Source organism: Chiroxiphia lanceolata, chromosome 7 (assembly GCF_009829145.1).
Source record: "Chiroxiphia lanceolata isolate bChiLan1 chromosome 7, bChiLan1.pri, whole genome shotgun sequence".
Classification (NCBI taxonomy): Eukaryota; Metazoa; Chordata; class Aves; order Passeriformes; family Pipridae; genus Chiroxiphia; species Chiroxiphia lanceolata.
Window position 1 is genome coordinate 14,341,636 of NC_045643.1, and position 22,748 is coordinate 14,364,383.

At 37.8% G+C, this 22,748-nt stretch overlaps 2 protein-coding genes across 6 annotated transcripts in view; one reads left to right on the plus strand and one right to left on the minus strand.

The window, feature by feature from the left end:
* The window catches only part of LOC116789689 (alpha-aspartyl dipeptidase-like), a 6,948-nt gene extending 2,249 nt beyond the window's left edge, over nt 1–4,699 (plus strand). Inside the window, exons 5-8 of the mRNA XM_032693814.1 lie at nt 1,188–1,361; nt 2,726–2,785; nt 3,580–3,662; nt 4,207–4,699. Of these exons, the coding sequence (XP_032549705.1) occupies nt 1,188–1,361; nt 2,726–2,785; nt 3,580–3,662; nt 4,207–4,285 (396 nt within the window). The 3' untranslated portion in view covers nt 4,286–4,699. The remainder of the gene's footprint in view (nt 1–1,187; nt 1,362–2,725; nt 2,786–3,579; nt 3,663–4,206) is intronic.
* The window catches only part of NBEAL1 (neurobeachin like 1), an 85,264-nt gene continuing 67,206 nt past the window's right edge, over nt 4,691–22,748 (minus strand). For 4 of the 5 annotated variants that reach the window (XM_032693784.1, XM_032693785.1, XM_032693783.1 and 1 more), the window contains 11 exons: nt 22,160–22,257; nt 21,751–21,867; nt 21,143–21,232; nt 19,870–19,979; nt 19,131–19,303; nt 18,614–18,708; nt 16,685–16,801; nt 15,887–16,048; nt 14,659–14,807; nt 13,831–13,966; nt 4,691–11,255 (listed from right to left, as the gene is read on the minus strand). In XM_032693784.1, the coding sequence (XP_032549675.1) occupies nt 11,154–11,255; nt 13,831–13,966; nt 14,659–14,807; nt 15,887–16,048; nt 16,685–16,801; nt 18,614–18,708; nt 19,131–19,303; nt 19,870–19,979; nt 21,143–21,232; nt 21,751–21,867; nt 22,160–22,257 (1,349 nt within the window). In that variant the 3' untranslated portion in view covers nt 4,691–11,153. Of the gene's footprint in view, nt 11,256–13,830; nt 13,967–14,658; nt 14,808–15,886; nt 16,049–16,684; nt 16,842–18,613; nt 18,709–19,130; nt 19,304–19,869; nt 19,980–21,142; nt 21,233–21,750; nt 21,868–22,159; nt 22,258–22,748 lie in introns of those variants that run through there. The other variant, XR_004358124.1, reaches the window with a different exon arrangement.

Sequence of the window (22,748 nt, forward strand, 5' to 3'; positions counted from 1 at the left end):
TGTGGCCATATAAATCTACCATTAAGTCATTGAAATGACTAAGGTCAGCAGTCTGTCTTTCTAGAACAGCTTCCTAGATGTGGGACTGCAAGACCTTGAGATGTACAATGCTGTGAACCTTAGAAATAAGTCTCTCAACTTGACTTAGTCTGTGTCCAGAAACCCTGTTTTTCAGTTTGAGATGTCCACTTTGTGTCTTTTTGACAGATATACATGTGTTCATGTTACAGCTTGTCTGCTAATAAACTAGTAATAAAGTTGGATCCATACATGCCTTTTAGACAGTGTTCTGTTGATGTTGAAAATTACATAATTACTTTGCATATCTCCTTGGAATTGAGAGGTGTGAGTGCCACTGAGCCCTTCTGCTCAGCAGCCCAGTTCCGGCTTGTGAATCTCGTAAGGCACAGTAAAGATACACCATCTCTGGAGGAGAACAGAAGAAAGGTGTTCCACTAGCAATGTGGAGCTGCAAATGACTTTAGACAGATTTATGTAAGCCCAGTAAGGCCAGCTGTCAAGAAGAAAGGTTAGCTAGGCTTGTCTTAATATATAGAAATTTAATGTCTGTTGTGGGCAGAAAATTCATAAAATGTTCAAATACCAGTGAAATCTGGATAATTATTTGGTTATATTAACACCAACTCTCTCAAGATAGCTTATTTTTACTAATGTTTATTACCTGTGAACTTGCATGCTTGAGTGGCATTCTTCCATGTACAGCTTATTATTCAGTACTAATACCTAAACAATGCTAAACTGGTCATGGTACTGGTAAGCTGATGCTGTGATAACATTATATTAACTTCAGATGGACTACTCTCTTCAGAAACTAGTTAAAAGCTAGTTCAGGTAATTCCTGTAACTGCAACGTAGACAAGTCTCACCTCTCTTAATAGCGAAGTCCAGGATAAGCACTGACAACCTTCTAAGTTCTCTCTTGTGATGGGGTCACAGAGCTGTGAGTGCAGGATGTGCAGCAGCTAATTCTCTGACACAGACAAGCTACTGTTCGCCTCAGAACCCGAATCTTATTCTTCTGCTTGTCACCTGTAAAGTTAGCAGTGAGATGAGCTAGAAGAACTAAATCTGATCTGATTGCTGAGTCTCTGAGACTGACAGAAGATGCTATAAAATGCAGTTCCTAGTTGTGATACAGCATACTGATCATTGCTTTTGTCTTTCAGGATGGGATTCCTTACATGGGATCCAGTGCAGGAACTAACGTTGCTACCATCAGCATCAACACCACCAATGACATGCCAATTGTTTATCCACCTTCCCTGCAGGCCCTAGGTTTAGTTCCTTTTAATATTAACCCCCACTACCTGGACCCAGATGTGAAAAGCACTCACATGGGTGTAAGTAATGCATGCCAGAGCTAACACAGTAACCAGGGTGCAGAGGTGTAACCATAGCCTGCATTTGTGAGGCCCTACAAAGCTACAGAATGTCCAACACCTGCACCCTAGAGAAACTGGAAATGCCAGTGAGGCAGTAACACTTTACTTCATTCTAAACTTCTCTTTGTGTGGGAAGAGGAGTTGGCAACAGTATTACTGAAGTGGAATGAAGTATTTTTCACAAACAGAAGCTTTGCAATGCCTGAAATACTGTTGCTTGATACTTGGCATGGAATGGGGGAATTAAAAAAAAAGATAAACCTAAAATGTTAAGATGCAATGCACTGTGATTTTGGAGGGTCTGAAGAAAAACCATCAGAACAGGGAGATCTTGAGATTGCATGCAGTCTATGGTGTAAGAAAATACCTAGGCACTGGTGTCCTTGCAGGGAGCACACCCTCTAATGTCCAGTACTGAGCAGGGACATGCACTAATATAGCTGAAAGAAAAACACTTAAGCCATTAAGCACAAAGAGATGTGTATGGAGAAGCTGCTTCTTGAATAGCATGTCAGCTACTTCCCTGGAGAACAGTTTTTGTGGTGAATCTTTTAACAACCCAAATACTTTCCTCCTTGTAATCAAAATGTCATGGTTAGAGGAAGTATTAAGAATTAGGGAACTGTGTAGAGATGGTGAACATGGGTGTGCTTCCAGAGTTTAGCTGAAGTTGTAGGTATTCATTGAATCAGCCGGTGTTAGATAAGCAGGCAGTCTTCTCCCTATAAATAACTTTTGCTATTTCTCTGAGAGGAGGCTGGAAGCTCTGTGCTGTACCGAGTCCCTGCTGTGTTCCTGTGTTTCCTTACCCATAAATCCTTCTGGTTTGATTTCTTTAACTACTGTTGCTCAGTTCAGCAGCAAACCTCAGGAAACATGGTAGAAGGAAAATTCTTCAGTGTAATACCTACTTGAAGACAAGCAAATATTTAATATCACTGGAAATCCATGGTTCACTACCCTCTCTCATGAAAGTGGCACCTCAGGCATTTGCTTCCACCACTTTCCTCAGTGCATGCAGAGATAGTAAAAAACCAACAAACAAAGAAACAAACAAAAAGGATGACTTGAGTGGAAATAAGTTTTAAGGCATTTCTGGTTTGAGATTGTGTGAGTTCTCTTTGATCAGCCTGCAGTAAATTGCCACTAGAGATGAAGGGTAAAATGCGTATCTGTTAGAATCAATCTGCCACTCCATTCTGCTTGAGGGATAGAGTGCCTGCTTTGTTTGATGTTATGAAATTGCTTGGTGTCACACTACTTGGATAACTCCAAGTCCTACCTTATGGCCTGGGAAGCTAAATCTACACTCGTTATTGCAGGAGACAAGAGAGGAAAGAATCCGCCAATACCATGAAGAACCAAACACCCCTCCAGTTCTGGTGAGTAGTAGTTCTCAGTCAGGAAGCTCATGGCTGTAGCATGATAAACATTTTAAATGCATTCATGCCAGCTTTCATTGTGGGTTCCCCTGCCTGACAAGCCTTCCAGAACGTTGGCATGGAAGGTTAATTATATTCTTGCTAAGAGCTTCAACCTTGGATTTTGCTTGATTGCAGAAAATGGGTTAGAGCAAATTAAATGCATACTTGCATGTTATGTTGCTAAACACTATATTTCAGGCAGCTCTGATCTTCCCAGTCACTGGCCACTAGTCATATATTGTACACTGGGGTGGTGTGCATGCAGATGGTACAATACATATACAATATCTTTTTGCAGGTCTGTAATCTCCAATACAGTTTCTGAATTTGCACATTCAGTAGAATATATGTTGCTTCATTATGCCTGTCTAGGGAACTGGGACCTCTGTGTTTCCTGTCCCTGTGCTTGATCTTGGAGTAAAAAGTTTGTGTTTTAACAAACCCAGCTGGCTGTTGCTTGGTCCACACTGGATCTAAGAATGGTGGGGTAGTAGAAGTAACTGTGGGGAAAAAACACACTTTCCTCTTCTCCTTAATGGTTCCTCCTTTAAAAGTGAAAACTGGAATAAACAAGAAAATCAGCTTCTAAAACAAGATTACTCACCAAATTTTGTCCTTGCATCTTTGTTAGGTAAGCGAGAAAGTCTAGTCTGTAGTCACGGTGAGATGCACTAAGACTGACCTGCTTGTGACAAGCATTCTACCCTGTCAAATAGCTCGAAAATCATGTTAAATATTTCCACCTACATTAGGGCTTGCGGGAAGGTGCGATGCTGCTAGTGGAAGGAGACAAAGCCACGCTGCAAGGAGTGACAGGAGCACGTCTGTTTTTGAGGTAAATGCTTCATTTGAATTGTTATCATCCTTCAGATAGAAAGGAAGAGAAGCTTTTGTTAGATTCCTGGTACATGCTGCCTGTCCCCTACATCAGAAATTACTTAATCCCTTGGTTCCATTTTTCTTTGGGGAAAACATGAATAGTTTTATGCTCCAAAGCAGCACAGTATGACAGCACTCTAAAGGAAGTCTAACTTACACAGTTAAGTGCTGTGGCATTACATCCATTGATGCTTATGCTTCCAAGTTCTAGTTACCCTTCACAGAAAGAGCCCCAGTAGTCAGCTCTGTTATCGAAAGCCAGGGGAACGCCAGTTTGGTCCTAATGCATGGAACTCCAGAACAAGGAAACCCATGTCTTTATTCATATGAACATTAGTAATGTCCAAATCTAATATGTATGTGCTATGATGTGGGCAAGGAAGGGAGTCAAAACTTTGCTTGTTAAGAATAAGGGTGCCTGGTTCCATCCCTAGTAACAGATGGAAGCACAGTAGTCCCAGCTCCTGTTAAAGCTCACAGCATGGTTTGTCTTGTTTAAGGGGTAAGAAACCAACTGAACATGAGCCTGGAACAGATTTCAGTTTCCTCCTGACTGACAGTAATCCCCTGAATCTGTAGCCTTCCACTTCCTGCAGCACAAATTACTACGTGGAGAAGACAATGAGGAAGAAGGAAAGAGATGCTTCTAAGTCCCAGGGTGGGTGGGGAACCTTATCTCTATTTATAAATATGTATAGTGGGCTTTTTTCCTCACCCTGATTCATGTCCCGGACATCTCCTTCCCAGCAAAAAGACATTTTTTATTGCAATACTTGAGTAATCAGAGCTATTTGAAGTCTGAAAGGGTCTGTACATTCATGTATCCAGTTTGATTCCTTCCCCACCGAATTTAACACAATTAAGACAGGACAGCGAGTCAGCTGTTCCTGCTGCATAGATTTACCTGCTAAATGAAAGAACTGTTCCTTCAGTGTACTTCCACACTTCATTTCATTTTTGTGCTATTAATAAACGGAGAAGTTATGCATTCAATTACTTTTATTTGCTTCAGACTCATGTTAAATATATACAATGCTAATTATGTACAAAAGTGTGCATGTTAAAAATTGTCAGGTTACAAACTTGCAAATCCTAGAAAAGTGCAAAATTTTAAAACATCTTCCACCATGCTGTACAGGAAAAAAATCCATCATTAGCCAATATACACACTCTTAAAACATACTGATCAAAACAAAGTAAGACATACAGTATACACTTAAAGCACCCAGAGGGAAAAAGATATTGCACAGAAGACTGACAGCAAGTTCATTACAGTGCCTGAAGGCTCATTTTTGAAAGTGGCTATTTCCAACACTCCTCAGACCTAACATTAACTCTTTAGAAAGGCATTTTTTGGCATTTAAAAATCCATTTGTAATCACATAATTGCACAGTCTGTAAGAATTATCAGAAGATATGGTTAACTGTTGCTGTAAGGCCTTTGCTTCCACTCCCTCATTAGCTTTAGTAAAAATTCATCAGGCAAACTGAGTAGCATCACAGTTTCCATCAAAACACTGACCAAAGGGAGGTAAGTCTTACGCATAGCATTTCTCTAATCTTATATCAAGCTGCTCCTGCATAGTAAAGGTTTGTATCAGAATACTTATTGCAAGTTTTCCTTGAATTCTTTTTTCCCCTCATGGCTTTCTTTAACTGACAGCTCACAGCTGCGCATGACTAAAGCAGTACTGTCAGGTGCAAGACTTAAGGTTATTTTAAAAAGTTATTTCAAGGCAAAAAATATGGCTCCTTTGAGAGGAAAATACTGACTAGATAGGAAGCTAAGTAAACAAGCGGCCTCAGGTTCAGTTAGATCTGTGATGTACATGGCTGGAAGTTTTATATTCCAATCTCAAAACATCTTAGCAGCTTTAAACCATAATCTACACTGATAATCATGCTTCTGGGACAGAAGACGTGTTATGAAATTGTGCCTGTGCTGAGTATAATCACAGACAAAGCCTGGACATACCTGCCAAATTTTCCAAGTCAAAACTAGGAATAACACATGACTGAAGGAACTCTATTGAAAAGAAGTGAAACATATTTTATCTGAGCCATGTAGGTAAATGGTAACTAAAAGAAAGACATACCAGTCTTCTTCCACAGATGCACAGCAAAAAGGTGAATTAAAACAAAACAAAGGGTAGTTCCTCACATATGGGGTGGGGTGTTCAAGACTGCAGGAAGGTCAATGGCACTAGACTGAAACTGCAGAGCATGTTATGGTGCCACTCAGAGGCATTTCTGCATTTAGGCATCTAATGACTACAATAGTGAAGAAGGGGACAATAGCATTTTATCAATTTTTAAATGTTTTTCTTGAATTGCAGTAGCTTTTTAGAAAACCCTTGCTTCCTTCAAAAGTATGTTTTAACAAGGTCAATTAGTAATAAGGTTGACTCCTCGGGATGGAGGAAAAGACATATTCCAAACACTTCAGTTGACTCTAACATTGGCATCCAATGAGCCCACATACAAGTGATTCCACAAAAACTTACTCTCCCCCAAAGGAGACAACTAACAAGTGTCACGTTTACAACTGAAACTTACATAGCTTTTAAGCCAAAGAGCATAAAAAGACCTAGAAGCACATGCTTGAATTTCCACCCAATTAAATATAACCCTATGTAGTGCTTTCATATAACAGTATTAGATCAGGCCTTAGGTTCACATTAGGATATGCATTTATATGTGTGTGCTTCTTTTTTTAACTCTTTGAAAGGAAAAAAAGGAAAATATTCACAGCACGTAGGCTCAGCATTATCCTAGCCAGCAAGGTGCCTTTAGCAGTGGAAGACAGGAAATGCTTTCAGGTGATACAGAGCACATACCTACACAGACTCTCAATGTAGGAGCAGAAGGATGTCGACATTTCTACACCCCTTCTAGCTCTAAAGCTCTCTACCATTCCATAATCTGTATACAGATGCATGTTTTCAGCTAAATGCATGTACACAGTAAAAGCTTTGTGCAGCATTTGGTTCCTTGACTTATATTTTCTAAGGATTTTGTTAATTAAGATTGGGAAAGACTTGCAGAGGAAACAGGGAGGAGGGAGACATGATTTAGGGAAGTGAGGTATACAGCTCCCATTGACTAAGGCAAGAGTTAAAAGACCTACCTAATATTGTGCATGACAGATAAAAATAAATTTATCATTCCTGCAGGACTGTCTTAAAGCAGAACAATGTTACTAGTCCCATATAGAATTTTTCCAGTGCAGAAACTTAGTTCTTTCCTTTCATTTAAAGGACAAAGAAATACAACTTTCAAGAGGATCCTTATAAAACAGTCAATTGACTAGGCTATTTAAAGCCTGTGAAGACTTTGATAAACCTGTTTTGTGATAATATGCATAATCTAAGATATACCAGAGGGGAAAAAAAGCTTCTTTATATCAATGTTGCAGATTAGCAAAATAATTGTAATGTGGGTATAGGTTAATTTGGTTTTTTTGGGGGGAAGTTGTGGGTTTGTGGGTGTTTTGTTTTGTTGCTTTGAGGTTTTTTCCTTTTTTTTTTCCTTTCTTTTTAAATCAAACAGGTTTCCTAAAACCTAATTTCCATAATGTGTAGTTTAACACTGAGATTATTATTTTGTGCTGGTAAGGTACATGGATGATAGAAGACGTGGTTTCTAGATATCCTATGAGCAAGTAATAGATAACAAGTACATTGATATAGAAAAACTTGCATAAGTCAAATGCTAAGTTGAAGAGCAAGCACTTCACTTTCTGTATGCTTGTATAGTACAAAATCAGCAAAGACTAGATGGGATTCTTCACTGTATATAAAAAGACAACTAAAAATACTATCATGAATTATAAGTAAATTGATAAAGAGAAATTTAGCAAACATTTTACTTGAAATAAAGGAGAGATGTCTTCTAAATATCCTTTGGTATCCAAGCTCAAAACTGTGCTATGGAGAAGTTACTCAATACTGCTAACTACTTGATCTCATTTATGTACAGGTGTGAAAAGCGTGTCAGTTTTCAGGTTTTTTTAGATATATATATTTACACTCCTACTTACTCATCTTCAAAGGTAAGCACATCTTAAACATTGATAAATAATTCGAGTTTCTCCAAAAATTAAAAATAGTATCACCAAGAAGATGGTGACAAATGTAGTGCTACGAAACAAATGTCACTTAAGACTTTTTTATTCTAAATTCTTCATTGGAATTCTCATCTCACAGCTGTAGTTTTTACAGTTAAATAAATCTTTGTTCAAAACCGAAGAATAATCTTATTTCACCAATACTATGTGACAAACAAAATGGGGTCCTAAGCTTTACTGACTTGAAGAAATTGAAGAACTATGGAAGTCAGTTCACTAATTCACAGTGCACTGCACAACAGACTGCAAATCAACCAACCTAAACAACTGATCAGAAAATTTTCCATTTTTAAAAAATTTTCTACTTTTTATACAAATAAGTTAAAACCAAAAAAAACAACACGCCAGCTAATGCTCACACTTAACGACTTTTATCTTTTACTTGAAGCTGGTTTTAGATAAAGGCAAAGTGCAGACCTTCAAACCTATGGAGGTCTCTCCAGAAGGTCTCTGGCAAGGACACCAAGTGTGTGATGGTGTATACCTCCCATCCCTCAAGGACCAGAGAAAAGATCAAAAGGCAATGGATGTTGCCACTCTTCCTGGAGCATAAAGCAGCTCAGAGCTCATCTGTCCCCCTCCTCATTCTGCAGCTGCTTTGTGCTGAACACAAACTAGCCTCATGTTTGAGAGCCCAAGAACTGTCCACATTTAAACCTGTCCCATGTATTTGTGAAGATCACCCAATGCTTGTGATGCATTGATATGATGGTATTGAAATGTCAAAGGTCTTCATCATAAACTATTTCCTCCCCAATTATTGCAACATATTTTACTTAAACTGACACACTGTATTCAGTATTCTTTAATATTAAACTACTAAAAATGTCAATTCAACTATTGTATAAACTTACCTAACCCACAGTAGGATGTTTTCAAACCCTTATGCAAACCTCTCTAAGCAAGTGTCAAAAAGAAAACTACGCTCTCACCAAACACTAGGAAAGACCCATCTCCTCCGTTTTTCCACTTTATTCTGCTAGCCCAAAACATCATAATTTCCTGACTCCTTCCCCTGCAAATAAACACTTAGCCTTATATATGCATTTAAACACAACATATATGCATACTTACAAAAACCATCATCTCAATGCCCCGAGTTTTTCAATTTCCCATAACACAGAAAAATCTCACATTCTGAGCTGAAATTCCTCTAAACTACTCTCTAAAGATCCCCCCTGCAATCCCTTCTTCATGAAATTATAATGGACAAACATACTTCACATTCTCATGTACAAACTTTATACTTCCAGAGTACCCTCAGTATTCTTACTGGATAGGTAACTGATTAAAAATAGTATTTTTCAGTTCTCTATAGCTTATTTGAAAATATGGGATGTGGTTGTAAATTTTTTCTTTTACATACATGGGGTACGAAAAGAAACCACACCACTCTACTTTTGGGAATTTAATCCTCTCTTGGCAAGTGACTCAGGAAAATAATTCTTACTTCCTCCTAACTTTCCAGACAATCCAGTCTGTCACAGTGATAGTCAGAATATTGCAACTATGCATAGACCCACTTGTTCACTAGTCTGATTTATTATTTCATTTACAAAACTTAAGAAAAAGCAACACAACTTTCTTTACACAGTACACTAATCAGTCATTAAGAGGGATTTTTTTTTTCCAGTAAAGAAATTGAAGAGGAGAAATCAGTTTTAATGAGACTAACAGAAATTGTAAAGATTATCCTTTAGCAGGGTAAGGAGGTATTACTATTTCTACGAAGTTAATAAATATTGTGCTTAAAGTTAATGAAATGAGATTATACATTATGCAGTTCCTCAGGTAGTTCAACAACTCTCCAGCCACTGGGAATATCTGATAACATTTACAAGAGATATAACACACATCCATTTCAATAAATAAAAAATAACAAGAAAAGTGATGGTAGAGGGAAGGAAGGGGTAGCCAAAAGGGAACATGCTATCTAACAATCACTTATAGTTCAGCCTTGTATCTATACTCCCCTTATCCCATGGTATTTTCTCTTTTAATAGACATACATACATGAATATACATATATATACACATACACACATATATACACATACACACACCTTCACACGCTGATCCAAAAATTCGTATTTTTCCCTCAGCACCAGGCTTTTCCAACAGTATGGGGTTTATCATTTAAATCAGTAACATTATAAAAATGTCAGAATGATAGGAAAATGCATACCCTTCTATCATCATATATTGGTAAACCGAGGAAAAAAAAAACCAAACCAGTAATGCCTTCTCCAAAACATAACAGGCAATTGGATACAGCACATGTAAGGATCTAGTATTTTCTTTTACTAGGTCTTAAATGCATCTTCAAAATGTTCATCTGTTTTTCCCTGCTTGTTTTTACAGGAAAAAGTATGGCTAACAACTGCTTTGGTGAACACCAAATCAAGAAACAAACAGGTGCTATTTTTAATTAAATTGTGCTGCAATGTTGCATAATGATTCTGCAGTGAAAATTTATCTTCTATTTGCAGGAGTTGCCTTACTAATGAAGCAGATTGATCTTTGACCAATATAAGATAATGATTCTTCCTCTGTATTTCTACAAGATATTAAATATACCATGGGATTTCTTGGTGTGTGTCTTAGTCTACTTGACAATATAAATAATTTTCAGCAGCAAGTATTTCCTACCTCCTTCAGCTCCTTCACCACCTTCAACTCCTTTTAAGTTATTCATGTCTGTACTTTAAACAATCTCTGATAATCAAGTAGTGCAACACAGATGTTCCTTACAGAACAGCGTAAAACTGGAACTGCACAAAAGAAGACAGCAATAGCCATTTACATGAACAAATTGCAATAAAATGTTCACTGGGCTAAAAAACATATTGAGAAGGTCATAACTGTCAGCTATCCCAATTCTGAATCCAACCATTGCAACTGCCAGAATTTTAATTTATTGGGGAATAACAATGCTGTCAAAGCAAAGCCAAATACCTTCTTTGTGATCAAGGAGCATCTGGTCCTATTCAGCTTTAAATCAAATGCTACTTATCTTAAATTCAATTAGTAAGCTTGAGTTTGGAAACTTGTGGGTTTTTTGGTTTTGGGGTTTTTTTCCCCCTCTCAAAACACAGTTTTAGCAGCTGTTGAGAGAGGGATACTGCTGTGACCAAGTCAACACAGGGAAAATATGCAAGCAAGCTAACTTGCATGAGTACATATGCTTACTACTATACCTCTAACATAGGTTCTTTGTCAATAGACTTAAGAATCAAGCCCCTGATTACATATTTATACATTTAAAGTGACAAAAAGATTAAATAAGTTTCTGGAATCCGTGAGAGAAGGTAGAAGCAGCAATCACTTGGAATCTTGAGTGTTATATTCAGTCTCTCCTGATGAAATCTGGCTGAGCCGTTTGCTTGATCCCCACAGCTTTCGGGAAAGCTGACCTGAGCGCATCTGTTTAAAAGTAATTCAGAGAAACAAAAGGAGGGGGAAGGGATAAGGTGGATAAATTAAAAAGGAATTCAGACACTGATTCTGGTGAAATGCAGACACTACAACGTACTGCATAAACAAAACTATATCAACAAAAATTACTTGAAAACAAACCAGAAGTAACACTTAGGGATGATTCTTGGGACTGACAAAAAACAACACACAAAACACCACAGTCTTCTCTGATTTTGAACAGCTAAAGGGATATTGCCAAGTAATGTACACTTATATGCTTAACCTCCTTCAAATGGCCTAGAAACAGTGTTTAGATTGCTATTTTGATAGGAAGGGAAAAAAGAAGTGGATGTCAAGCAAGAATGAATCAAATGAGAAGAAAGGGCATTTTATTTTAGAGATTTCAAATAGTGCTAGAAGTGAAAAAGAAAAGATAACCAAGATGCAAGACAGTGATGGCAGAATGAAGGAAAAAGAGAAAGGTTATCTCCTGGTGTCAAATTTATAGTCTTCCAAAGATCCTGTGTGAAGTGTTCAGAGTAAAATTTAAACCAGAAGTAAGTCATACTGAGTACTCCACAAGTTAAGACAGATAACAAGCAACCAGAGGCCATATTAAATCCAGCATCTGGTAGGTCTGCAATCTGACAACAATTTGTAAGAAACTGTTTTACTGCCAAAGTACAAGGTTGATGATTGGCCAGTAGTGATCAGCCTGGCAGCTGATTAGGTTATGAAATTGCTTGCAGTTCAGTAAACAAGATGCATGCCTTAACAACACAAGTTCAGGAACAGTTCCCCCCAGTTACTACTACAAATTTAACAAGCTTAAGAACTGTATTATTACAGCAGCAGTGTTCTAGAAAAGGCACAGTGCTGACCAGGATTAACACTAACAGGTTATAATTGCCCAGACTTCTGCAACATCCAAACCAGCTAAGTAACTGTTAAAAACACAAAAACATTTATTATATTTCATACTAGATACTGCCAATGTAGAAACACTAAAGGCCAATCTTAATACCAAGCAGCATTTCCCTTTATGCACATTAGAGAAGGTCACTCCTATGGATCCAATCCTCTGTCCTAAGGATCAGTATGACCACCGAAAGCCAGAACTACAACACTGTCTTCTGCATACAGATAAATTCTAGTAATTAATTCCTTCCAAACTAAAAATAAATCATTCAACAAATAAACACCCCACATACATACACTTTTCAAATATATTGATTGATGCCATTATAGAAAACTAGAAAATCTGGGACATAATATTCCTTATATGTTTGTGCTTAAAAAAAAAAAATCTATTTACATGGATATTAACTTGAAGATCATCTGAAATATAAACAGAAAATCCTGAAAAAAAAAATCATTGGAAGGCCTCTACAGTCATAAAAGGAAACCAGTCTTTGAAACAACACTTTCTGCATAGTTAGAAAAATAGATATGATTAAGAACTGAAAATAAGAAAACAAAAAGCCTTCAGTCTAATGATACATACAAATTTCAGCCTACAAAAGATCTTTCTACAGAATAGGAAGCTTAGAAATGACAGTGACTTTAAAACTGCTGTTACAAACATATGTTTAACCACATCATAATCAGCTCTTTGTCAATTCTACAATAGAATAAAAGCTGTTCAACTGGAAGTCAGTGAAAACCAACCCCACCGCATCTGCTGCAAGCAAGATCAGACTACCACTGTGTGAAGCCTATTTCCAGTCTTAAACTATGTATCTCCTAGCTAAAACATACTGAAATATTGACAAGTAAGTTCTCTTTTATCACATTTAAAATATAAAATTAAATTAAGACACTTTTCTGGCATGTACTAAAGGTCATGCAAAAGTGATAATCACATTTTCAAATAAATACATTGCAGCACAACAGAGATCCAGTTATAGAGAGAAGCAGGTTTAAGCTAACTCAAGTACTTTGAAAGTCATGACAAGAAGTACTTAAAGCAAAACCTATGTTTTGCACAAGAAAAACTGGGCATATCTATTTGACAGATGGATGCTGTGTATTTGATATTGCATATGCAGTACCAACAAGTTTATATTCACCATATGGAGCACTGAGCATACTGAGAACCTACAGAAGTGATTCTCTGTGCATTGCAATTAGACACTTTAAACAGAAAGAAGTAATATTTTCCCCCCCCCCAATGTCAGTCAATACATATTAAAAGATATCTGACAGAAACTGTAAAAATAAACAAAGTGGCTTGCTCTCTTTTTTTCCAACTTTCTTCAGGGAAATTATTTCATCAAGAAGTGGCTGACAACACTATCCCGTTCAGAAAAGATTAGCTATTATGACTTTGCTTATTCAGATGTGAGTGATAAAGTCTGGAAGTTAGTCCAGCTGAGCTTCCCATCTCCGATCCCTAAATACCTCTGATTCTTAATGAGAACTTTCAGTAGAGCAGTCTCAACAGTTATTTGTTTCCCACTGAAAACTGAAACTTGCTCTTAAATTTACCCTGCCATAGAGGAGACCTCTTGCTCAACTGGAAAGCAGAAATAAGTGAACTTCCCACTGTTCGGTAGAAAAAGTTCTTGATGGTAGGTTTTACCTCTGCTGGCTTGCCAACACCAACGATAATCAACTTGCCATCCTCCAAGCCAACAAGGATGTGGCTGTACTCCTTGGTGACAGAAATGCAGTGAATTGGCAGTCGCATGGCTAAGGGGGAGATGCTCAGACTCAGGCTGAAAGGAACCAAAAAACCACAGAGAGAAAGTACATCATATATTTGTTTGCACATACTGCAAAGAATCACATTGCAGTTGAAATGGCTGTCCACAGGATGCACTATAAAACACACTTTCTCAAGGATGCAGTTTGCAATTTCCATTATTGTAAACTCCTACAGAACAATGTAATCATATCCCAGAACAGAGCTTCAATAACAAGTAAAGGCATTGATGGGTAAGCCAGTAAGCTAAGACATTTTCACTGAAATATAGTAACATTAGTACCACAGCTGCCTAAGTGACAAAGATCACTCCCATTCTGAGGAACAATGGAGCTCTACAGAGAGTAGCAGTAAGTGGAGCTTAAAACTCAGTGCAGAGCAACATGAGACTTGATCCTGCAGTTGCTGAGCTCCCTGTCACTAATCAGAGGAAAATCACAGTTTGCAAATGTCAGACACAGCTCCTCCTGAATTCTGTCAGTTCTAGGTGTCTAATTGGGATAAATGTCTGGGAAGAAAGAGGTCAGTTACAACCTCTTACTTTATTTTTCTCCCTGTCTTAGTTCTCCCCAAAAAGTTTTTTCAGGAACACAGGAATTGCCCATAGCACCAAGCAAAGTCCATATTATACAGCCATTTTTCAATGAGCCCTTATATTTGTACTATTTGTACCTCAATAATAAACTACTGATGGTGGTACATTACCTGTAGAGATCCCGTATGGAGAGAAATCCCTGTAAGCTGCCCATCACGATATACTCGCCAGTCACACACATATCTGACACTTCCTCCTTCAGAGTCTCAGAACCCAGATATTTTCCATTGACAGAATAGAGATGTAATGCATTCTTATCCTGAACAGATCAAAAATAAGTATGTCACAGAGGACTGACAGGATAAAGAGTGTAGCATCTGTATCCCCAACTCACTAATAGGAGCAAACCCACAGACACTGTTGAAAACAGTCTCCTTGTTGAATGATACAAGAGTAGCGATTCTACACTCAATAAGTATGGATGCAAGGTCCTGTAAGGAAATGTTTGAAGTTACCTCTTTATGTAACATTGTAACATCTTACCTATCAATTTAATTAATTCCAAATCTCCAGGAAACATCATGGATTTAATAGACAGGTCCCTATTTTATAAGGATTTTTCTTAAGGAAGAAGAAAGGAAGGCAGCACTCATCTTCAGCCTTGCTACCACCCTCCTCCCCCCCCTTCCCCTCCCAAAATGAAAAGCAGAAGGAAACAAGTATATTTCTATAGCACTAGACCTAAAAGCATTTTCTGGACAAGGCAACAAATTCTTGATGGATTAAAGACACTGAACTAACAAAAGTGTCTTAAATTCTTTCAGCCTGACAATACCTTGGGTCTCTTCTCTCCCCATCTTCCCAATGTAGCTAGTATGCCTAGGTTAAAAAAATTTGTCTACCAATAAATTTCCTATGCTCCTAGAAATCACAACTTGATTCCTTATTAAAGCAACTACACAGCTCCTCAACAGGCAGAATAAGCTACCAGTGAACCTTAGAGCTATGTCCCCAATCTGAAACTAAGAAACTGTAGTCACTGAGCATCTTGCACACAGAACTTATTGCTCCCCTTACAAGCCCTTGTTTCTGTGCACAGTGGAACTTGTTTCCACTAGTTTTCCAGTTCAAAGCAGCTTTCCCAGGAATATTTGTTAGCCTATGCTTAAGCATCTTCCTTGCACGTGTTTGGAGATCTTCATGAAACTCACAGGAGCACAATATGCCTGTGATTTATCTTTTAATCAAATTTCATTGAAATTGGCTAGAAAAATTAAAAAAAAAATGGAAACAGACACTGCATGCTCAAAAGGCCTTTCCCTTAGGAAATAAGTTAGGTATATTTACGATTAAAGTCTTCAGTGACTTGAAACAGAGGTATTCCATGAACCTAAGTACCTTAAGAGTAGTCTTTCCTTCTACGCTGGTGTGGACAACTATATGTCCTTCCCAGGACACAGCCAGATTGGGAACAGTCAGCAGGAGAGAACTCTCACAAGGTGGTCGCAAAGTCCTCACGTACTGACCTTTCCGAATAGTGCGGACAATAACAGTGCCATCCTGCAGCAACCAAAGCGAGGCAAACTGTTACTCAGCAGGTAAGTTACCACAACACTTACACGGAGAGGATACAGGGAATACTTTGAAAGCACTCAAATCCTTAACAGGAGCTAAGGACAAAGAAGCCTTCCCCTCAAGACCATGCACTATAGGCATATGAAAAAACCAAATCCAAGGAGGGCAAGAGGGGAAGGGCAGGCAGCAAATCAGCCATTTCATATGTCACATTTACGAGTAGGCATTATGTGCAGTACAAAGTCAGAGTTCAGCAGCCTGCCAGCGTAGTAGAGTAAGGCAGACTATGAGCAAGCTGCACAGGGTTAACAGAGCAGGGAAGAAACTGCTTCAGAATTATCGCTATGAGAAGCTTAAAATCTCTAAGGAAGTCCACACGTGTTAAAGCTCATCTGTGCAGAGTAACAGAACATAATAGGTGAGGCCCATGCTGTGCACAGCAGTTTGAGACAGCCTGATGTAAGCAGGCAGCAAAGGAGATGGCACATATCTTCTCGCTGCGCAAGGATGAAGAAAAGAATTGTGCAATAGTGACATTTTTTGTATTTTTCTTAACTTCAAGTGTGCTCTATAGTTTGAGTAGAGAAGAGGCAAAAAAGGGAAAAGTAGGAAGATGCTTACCCTGGATCCTGACACTGCCATATCAAGTTCAGTGCTGATGCCAACACTCGAAACTTCATCAGTATGCCCATAAAGGATCTGAAATGGCTTAGGTGCCAGGCCTACAGGCACTCCTCCCTGAGAGTAACAAAAAGTGCAATGACACATTCTCTTGCAGCTGAGGACAAACAAAAAATGAATTTCTGGTATCTTCAGTTGTGAGAGGTGTGTATTTGACGTAGGCCAAAACCAAAGGTATAACTCACCCATTCCAGTTTTAATTTACTGCCTTTTGTGTCAGCAGCCCTATTCACTGAAATCATGTGAATGAACAAACATGCACTTACTCCATGTGTGTGTGTGTGTGAGAGAGAGAGAGAGAGTGTGTTACTTAGCTGTCTTGTCTCTATCCCTTCAGGTGTCCAGGAGTGCAAGGGCCACAGTGAGCAGTCCTAACAGGGCTTGTTCACCCCCCCATCCACACATTTATTCTTTGCCTGTGTATCTGGGCTTGTCCAGTTCTTACAGTTTACCCTGGAATCAAGCACTATCTCTACAGCTAAGCTTAAAGAAGCTGAAGGCTATTTTGCTTAAAATAACAGCAATCCTTTCATTTTCTAAGGAAAAGTAAGGAAATAATCCTTCTCAGTGACTACCAGTAGTGTGATATGCAAAGGAAATCTTGCAATAATGTTCATGAAGAATAGTAATTTTCCCACATAACTGCAGGGTATCACAACTTTTCTTACAGGGAGTGTACTGCCAGCACACACAGACATTCTCAAACCAATTCTAAGGCAAGACCTGTACTTAGAGAGAAGGTACAGTAAACAGTTCTGCAGAGAACTATTTGTTCTCATTTCTCTGATAAAAATTTGACTGCAAACCAAGTCCTGAAAGCCTGAAGCATGCAGGAATACAGAACAAGTGTCAAAATACAGGGCTGGGAAAGGTGACAGTGCAGAGAAGACAATTAGAATGGAGCTGCCAGTATGCAGTCCATTGCTGCCACTTTGTAAAGACCAAGATAAAACTCTCACAAGAAGTTATAATACATAAAACATCATTCTTATATCTATTAAACAAAAAATACATTCAGATCTTAAGAAAAAGTAATTCTAAACAAAGATAATCTCCAGAGGATGACTGTTCAACTCACACTGAAAAGATAAACTAAAAATTTTCCAACATTTATCCCCTCTTGAGACAAAAAAATACTGGTATGAGCTCTAAGGTCTCACTTTTTTTTGACCCTGCACTGTTACTACAGCTGAAAGAACTGTGAATACTCCCACCATAAAGACAGCTTCCACAAAAACACATGCAGTTATGCACCACTCTTCTGCTTTAATGTGCTGACTTCAGTTCAATGATAAGAAGAACATGACCTGACCAAAACATGACAGCTCCCCTGGGACAGTTAATTCTACTTGTATATCTGGAATGTAGCAATTAGAAATGAATATTTTAAATGCATAACAATGAAAATGGCTTCACATTTTTAGTGTAAGCACACGCCTGGATCACACAACCACCTTCACTGTGTGAAAGCACAAGACCAATATTATCAAATGACAGTGTAAATGCAGGTAATAGACTAGCTCCTATTGTAGACATCAATACTCTCCACAGAGAAAAGGCAGTGCTAAAATGCAAATACTGGAGTGAACAACTGCCTAGAAATGCAAAATTCCTATTTTCTTACCATGAAAATAATCTACAAAATCTTTAAAAGAGCTTCTAAAATAGCGTACTTCACCTATATAGTAACTAATGTGGATAATTTTTCAAACAGAGAAGACAATGGGAGTAAAATTATTAAGCTAATCAATTTTAGTGGACTATCTTCCTTGTAAACCTGAAGGGAAATCAACAAAACATCATAGCAAAACAGAGAAGGACAAAAATACATTCAGAAACCGCTTCTCAGAGTACACCTAAGTAACATACCTGCTGAACTATTTGCCATATCATACAGGTAGTATCTCTGGAGCCTGAAATTAAATGAATTCCACAGTAGTCTATTGCCAAGCAGGTCACAATATCTAGATAAAGGAAAGCAAACAAAGTTATCACATTGGTATTTAAGACTAATTTCCCACAGACTGACGATGTGGATACAATTTGGCAACAACATATCCTGATTTGCATCAGCATGAAATCATCCACTGTGATAAGGGTGATGAGACTCTTTGAAACAATGAAGTCATAGTGCAGCCAAGTGTACCAACCTGACCTATTCAGCCTTGCTACCTAAAAACAGCACTAAACCACCACTACAGTGACTAAAAAGCCATGTTCAAGTATTTATGTATAATCATGGTTCAAGCATTCTTTCATTCTTATGCTTCCACTGCTTCATAACTGCTGTGCTTGTTTGCCCAAGCCTATAATTCCTTCCAAGACCACCAAATAACAAGGTACACACATAAACCCTTTTTATTTCATAATACAAAGAGTTACTAACCCATGTGCCTGATGTGCTGTCCGATCAGCTTGCCTTTCGTGAGAGATGTCACCCTGATGCTGTTGTCCCAGTGTCCTCCACTGAAGAGCAGCTTTGCATCATGGGACACTGCAAACAGCTTTGAGGTGATCTCCAGTCCTGGTGCAAAAGGACCACTCATGTTGCGTTGGGTTCTGTAGGCAAATGATGGGCAGTTAAGAGTAACCTTAGTTCAAATCTATGTATTTTGCACTTCCTCTATCCTTAAAAATCCATTACAAGTTCCATCTATAAAGGAGGCTATACCTATGGCAAAACTCTCACTGCCATCAGCAGAGTGGAAGTGAGATTTTACATTAGATATTTTCAGTCTTTTATGCAATTTGATAACTCATGTCCTTACTAAGTACTGTAACATCTAAGAGAAAAAGGAATATTCTAAAACCAAAAACCCCAAACCAGCAGATATTGTGTAAGAAAGTATGAAGACTGCCCATCTTGGATTTCAAGATGAGTTTCTATGATTGATAATTAGAAAAAAATTGGAAGTAGCTCTAAGAACAACAAAGCTTGAAATGACACATAACTCTTTACTAGAATGCCATTACAGACTAGGTGTAGTATTACTGAACATCAGAAGATGAATTCCTAGGTGAAAACTCAGACAATGGAAACAGAACAATCCATTGATAGCTGAACAATTGCTGTATTCCATTAGTTTAGATGTATTCATCTGCACCCCTCCTCATAATTTGCTTACTTGGGATTTGTCACTGTAGTATCTCTGATGAAAGTAAAATAGTTGGAGATATTTTTATCATAAGGCAGCCAACCATGAGTTCCAATAATGCAGTTCAGACTTGCTGTTACCTAAAAAAGTTTGATTAAAAAAAAAATGGTGAAACTGAGAGGTATATTTTCTGATTGCCTTCACGGTAATAGAGCTTGCATAAAACCCAGTAGAGGCTTCTTGAAAATTTACCACAAAGGAAAAACCACATGTAACTCTCCCCCAACAAACAAACAAGTAAAAACTCCAGCTCAGATGAGTTAATCCACATGTGGTACATAGTACCAAGCTAGAATAGTGTATATTCTAGATAGGTCAGAGAAGCTGGGGTGGAGGAACAGGCAGGAGACAAAAATGAAAAATCTCAGCTGACCAACCCCTCTCAAACATTTAATTACAATCCAGTCATTTAATTTAAGCTGCTGCTTCTTGTCTTCTTTGAATAGTAATCATTAGCAGTTAACACATTAACAAAGGAAGTTTTAAAAACATACTACAGTTCCATTTCTGAGGAAGTAACAAAAGAATCTAAATATGTAAGGTATTTTCATCAGATATTTATAAAAAAACACAATCATAATTTTAGATGTGTCCAAATTCCAAATAACATGCATGTACCACATTAAGCCAGGACAATAATTTTGACCTGCAAAATAGGAATATTGGAAAAGAATATTCTTTCCTGCAAAACATAACATTATTGCACTAGGACCAATATCTAGGTCATATATATATACAGATGTAAATACAAAAACACTGTCCTCATTATTTGGTCATCTGCCATAGTACTAAAACCTGTATTAGTGCAAAAGTTAGTTTTAGCAACAGTGCAGGTCTTTGGAGTGTGTATGCAAAACATATGGTATATTTTATATAGGGGTTGGAAAGCAATGATAAATATAAAGACACCATTAATAACTCCATCCTGTAATTTTAAATCTGGGCTGCACTGCACTAGGAAATTGGTTGCCACGTGGAAGTGAATCAAGTGGGCAACTTACAATATGCCTCGCTACAACTTACAGTCATGTCTCATCAGCTCTTTAATGCCATTCAAGAAATCAGCCTCGCTTCTCCTTCGGAAGATAAATGTTTAACTTATAGCTGACATTCATTATAGGTTAAAGGAACACATCTGAACAGGAACAATTAAGTGTTTCTCTACACGCTGTATGAAAAAAACCAAAGAAACATCCATCTGACTGTCTGCAGTATAATAACAGTATTGACACATGCAACTCACCAAGATCTCTGGGCTTCCCTGAGAAATAAAGGAACGTGACTGACTCCTGGGAACAACAGCTTTGACAATGGGCACACCATCACTAATTCCCTAAAGAAAAAAAAAAAAAAGACATGCTTTTGATCTGATTATATCCAAGAGCAAAAAGGACAACTCTAGAAACTGTGAAGAATCAGATCCAAAGACTCTGGATTCAGTGTCAGACCTGTACAGTAACTCTAAGACACTGGTACACACACATTCAGTTCATGTAGGTATGCTTTGTCCCAAACACTGCAAATGAAACCCTGGCTCTGCCTCAAATTAGTGAGTTTAGCTACCAAGTTCAGTGAGTCCTCCGACACCACCAGTGACGTCTTGAGTTTTCTTGGTGTGGTGACTAATTTAATATTTAAACAACAAACACAAGCATCCAGCAGACACGTATTTATGGGATTCAACCTCTATGAAGCTAACTAAAAAGACAGAGCTCATTTTATACACACTGCATTGTAAAATATTTTCTTTAAATAGGAAGAAAGTTTATTTTCATCTAGGTTGTGACCTTTTGTTTTGAGTACATCAGAAGTTTCAACTAGACTTTAAATAACTTCAAGTAACACATGTACCTCTATGAAGAATGACTTCAGTTCAGTGAGGTGTTGGAAGAGATTCAGAGTAGAGGTATCACTTTTAGATAGTCTTTGCACTACCTCTTCTGCTGACAGCCTTTGTGGATGGGGCTCCTAGGAAGCAATAGTTGAAGGAGTAACAAATTAGACTAATTTATTAATTTGTTCAATACACGAGATACTCAGAATCTTAATGGGAAAACAGTCTTTTATGTACCTAATTTCCCTTCTTTAAGTAAATTTATTTTGAAAATGGGTTATTTTAAAATGTTAATGTAAAACAGACTTAACATTCCTAAAATTACAAGTAATTATCTTACAAAGCATTATTTTTTCAGAAGTCCTTTGTAACTCAGTTGTATTTCAACCACAAAGGTCTGGTTGAGTGGGAACAAAAAAGCATTACCTTCAACAGCTGACAGGGAGTTTGCCCAAAATTGTTTATCATCCCTTCTAAAGCTTTCCTTTCTTTTTCATCTGTTAAAGCATCCAAATCCACAGCCCCTGTATCACAACCAGAATGATAAAGAGTAGAAAGATGGAAAAAACCCACAATCCAAACAACTTATTGATAACCAATATGGTCAACTAATGTTGCAAAACTTAATTTATTTGCAGCATTATCATCCTTTACCCCAGGAAAGCCCCCAAACAATGCGTCCATTTAAAATATAAGTATATCCGTAAGCAAAAGAATTCTAGCCTTTTTTCTTATCAAATGAATTTAATATACTTCAGGCAAGAAACAAGTAGCACAGAAAACCCACCCAAGATTTAACTTTGAAATTAACAGATCAACATTTGTCTTCAATATTAGTTCTTTAGAAGGAACTTGCCTTAACTCCTAAACCACAAGAAACCTCTTCCCGTCAATGCTTTTAAGCAAGCAAATAAGAAACTAACAAAAAACCCCAATAACTTTTAGAAAGAAAAGACAAGTAACTGTAACAGCCCTCCTTTAAAAAAAACTGTACTGGTTATTTGATGGTAAATCT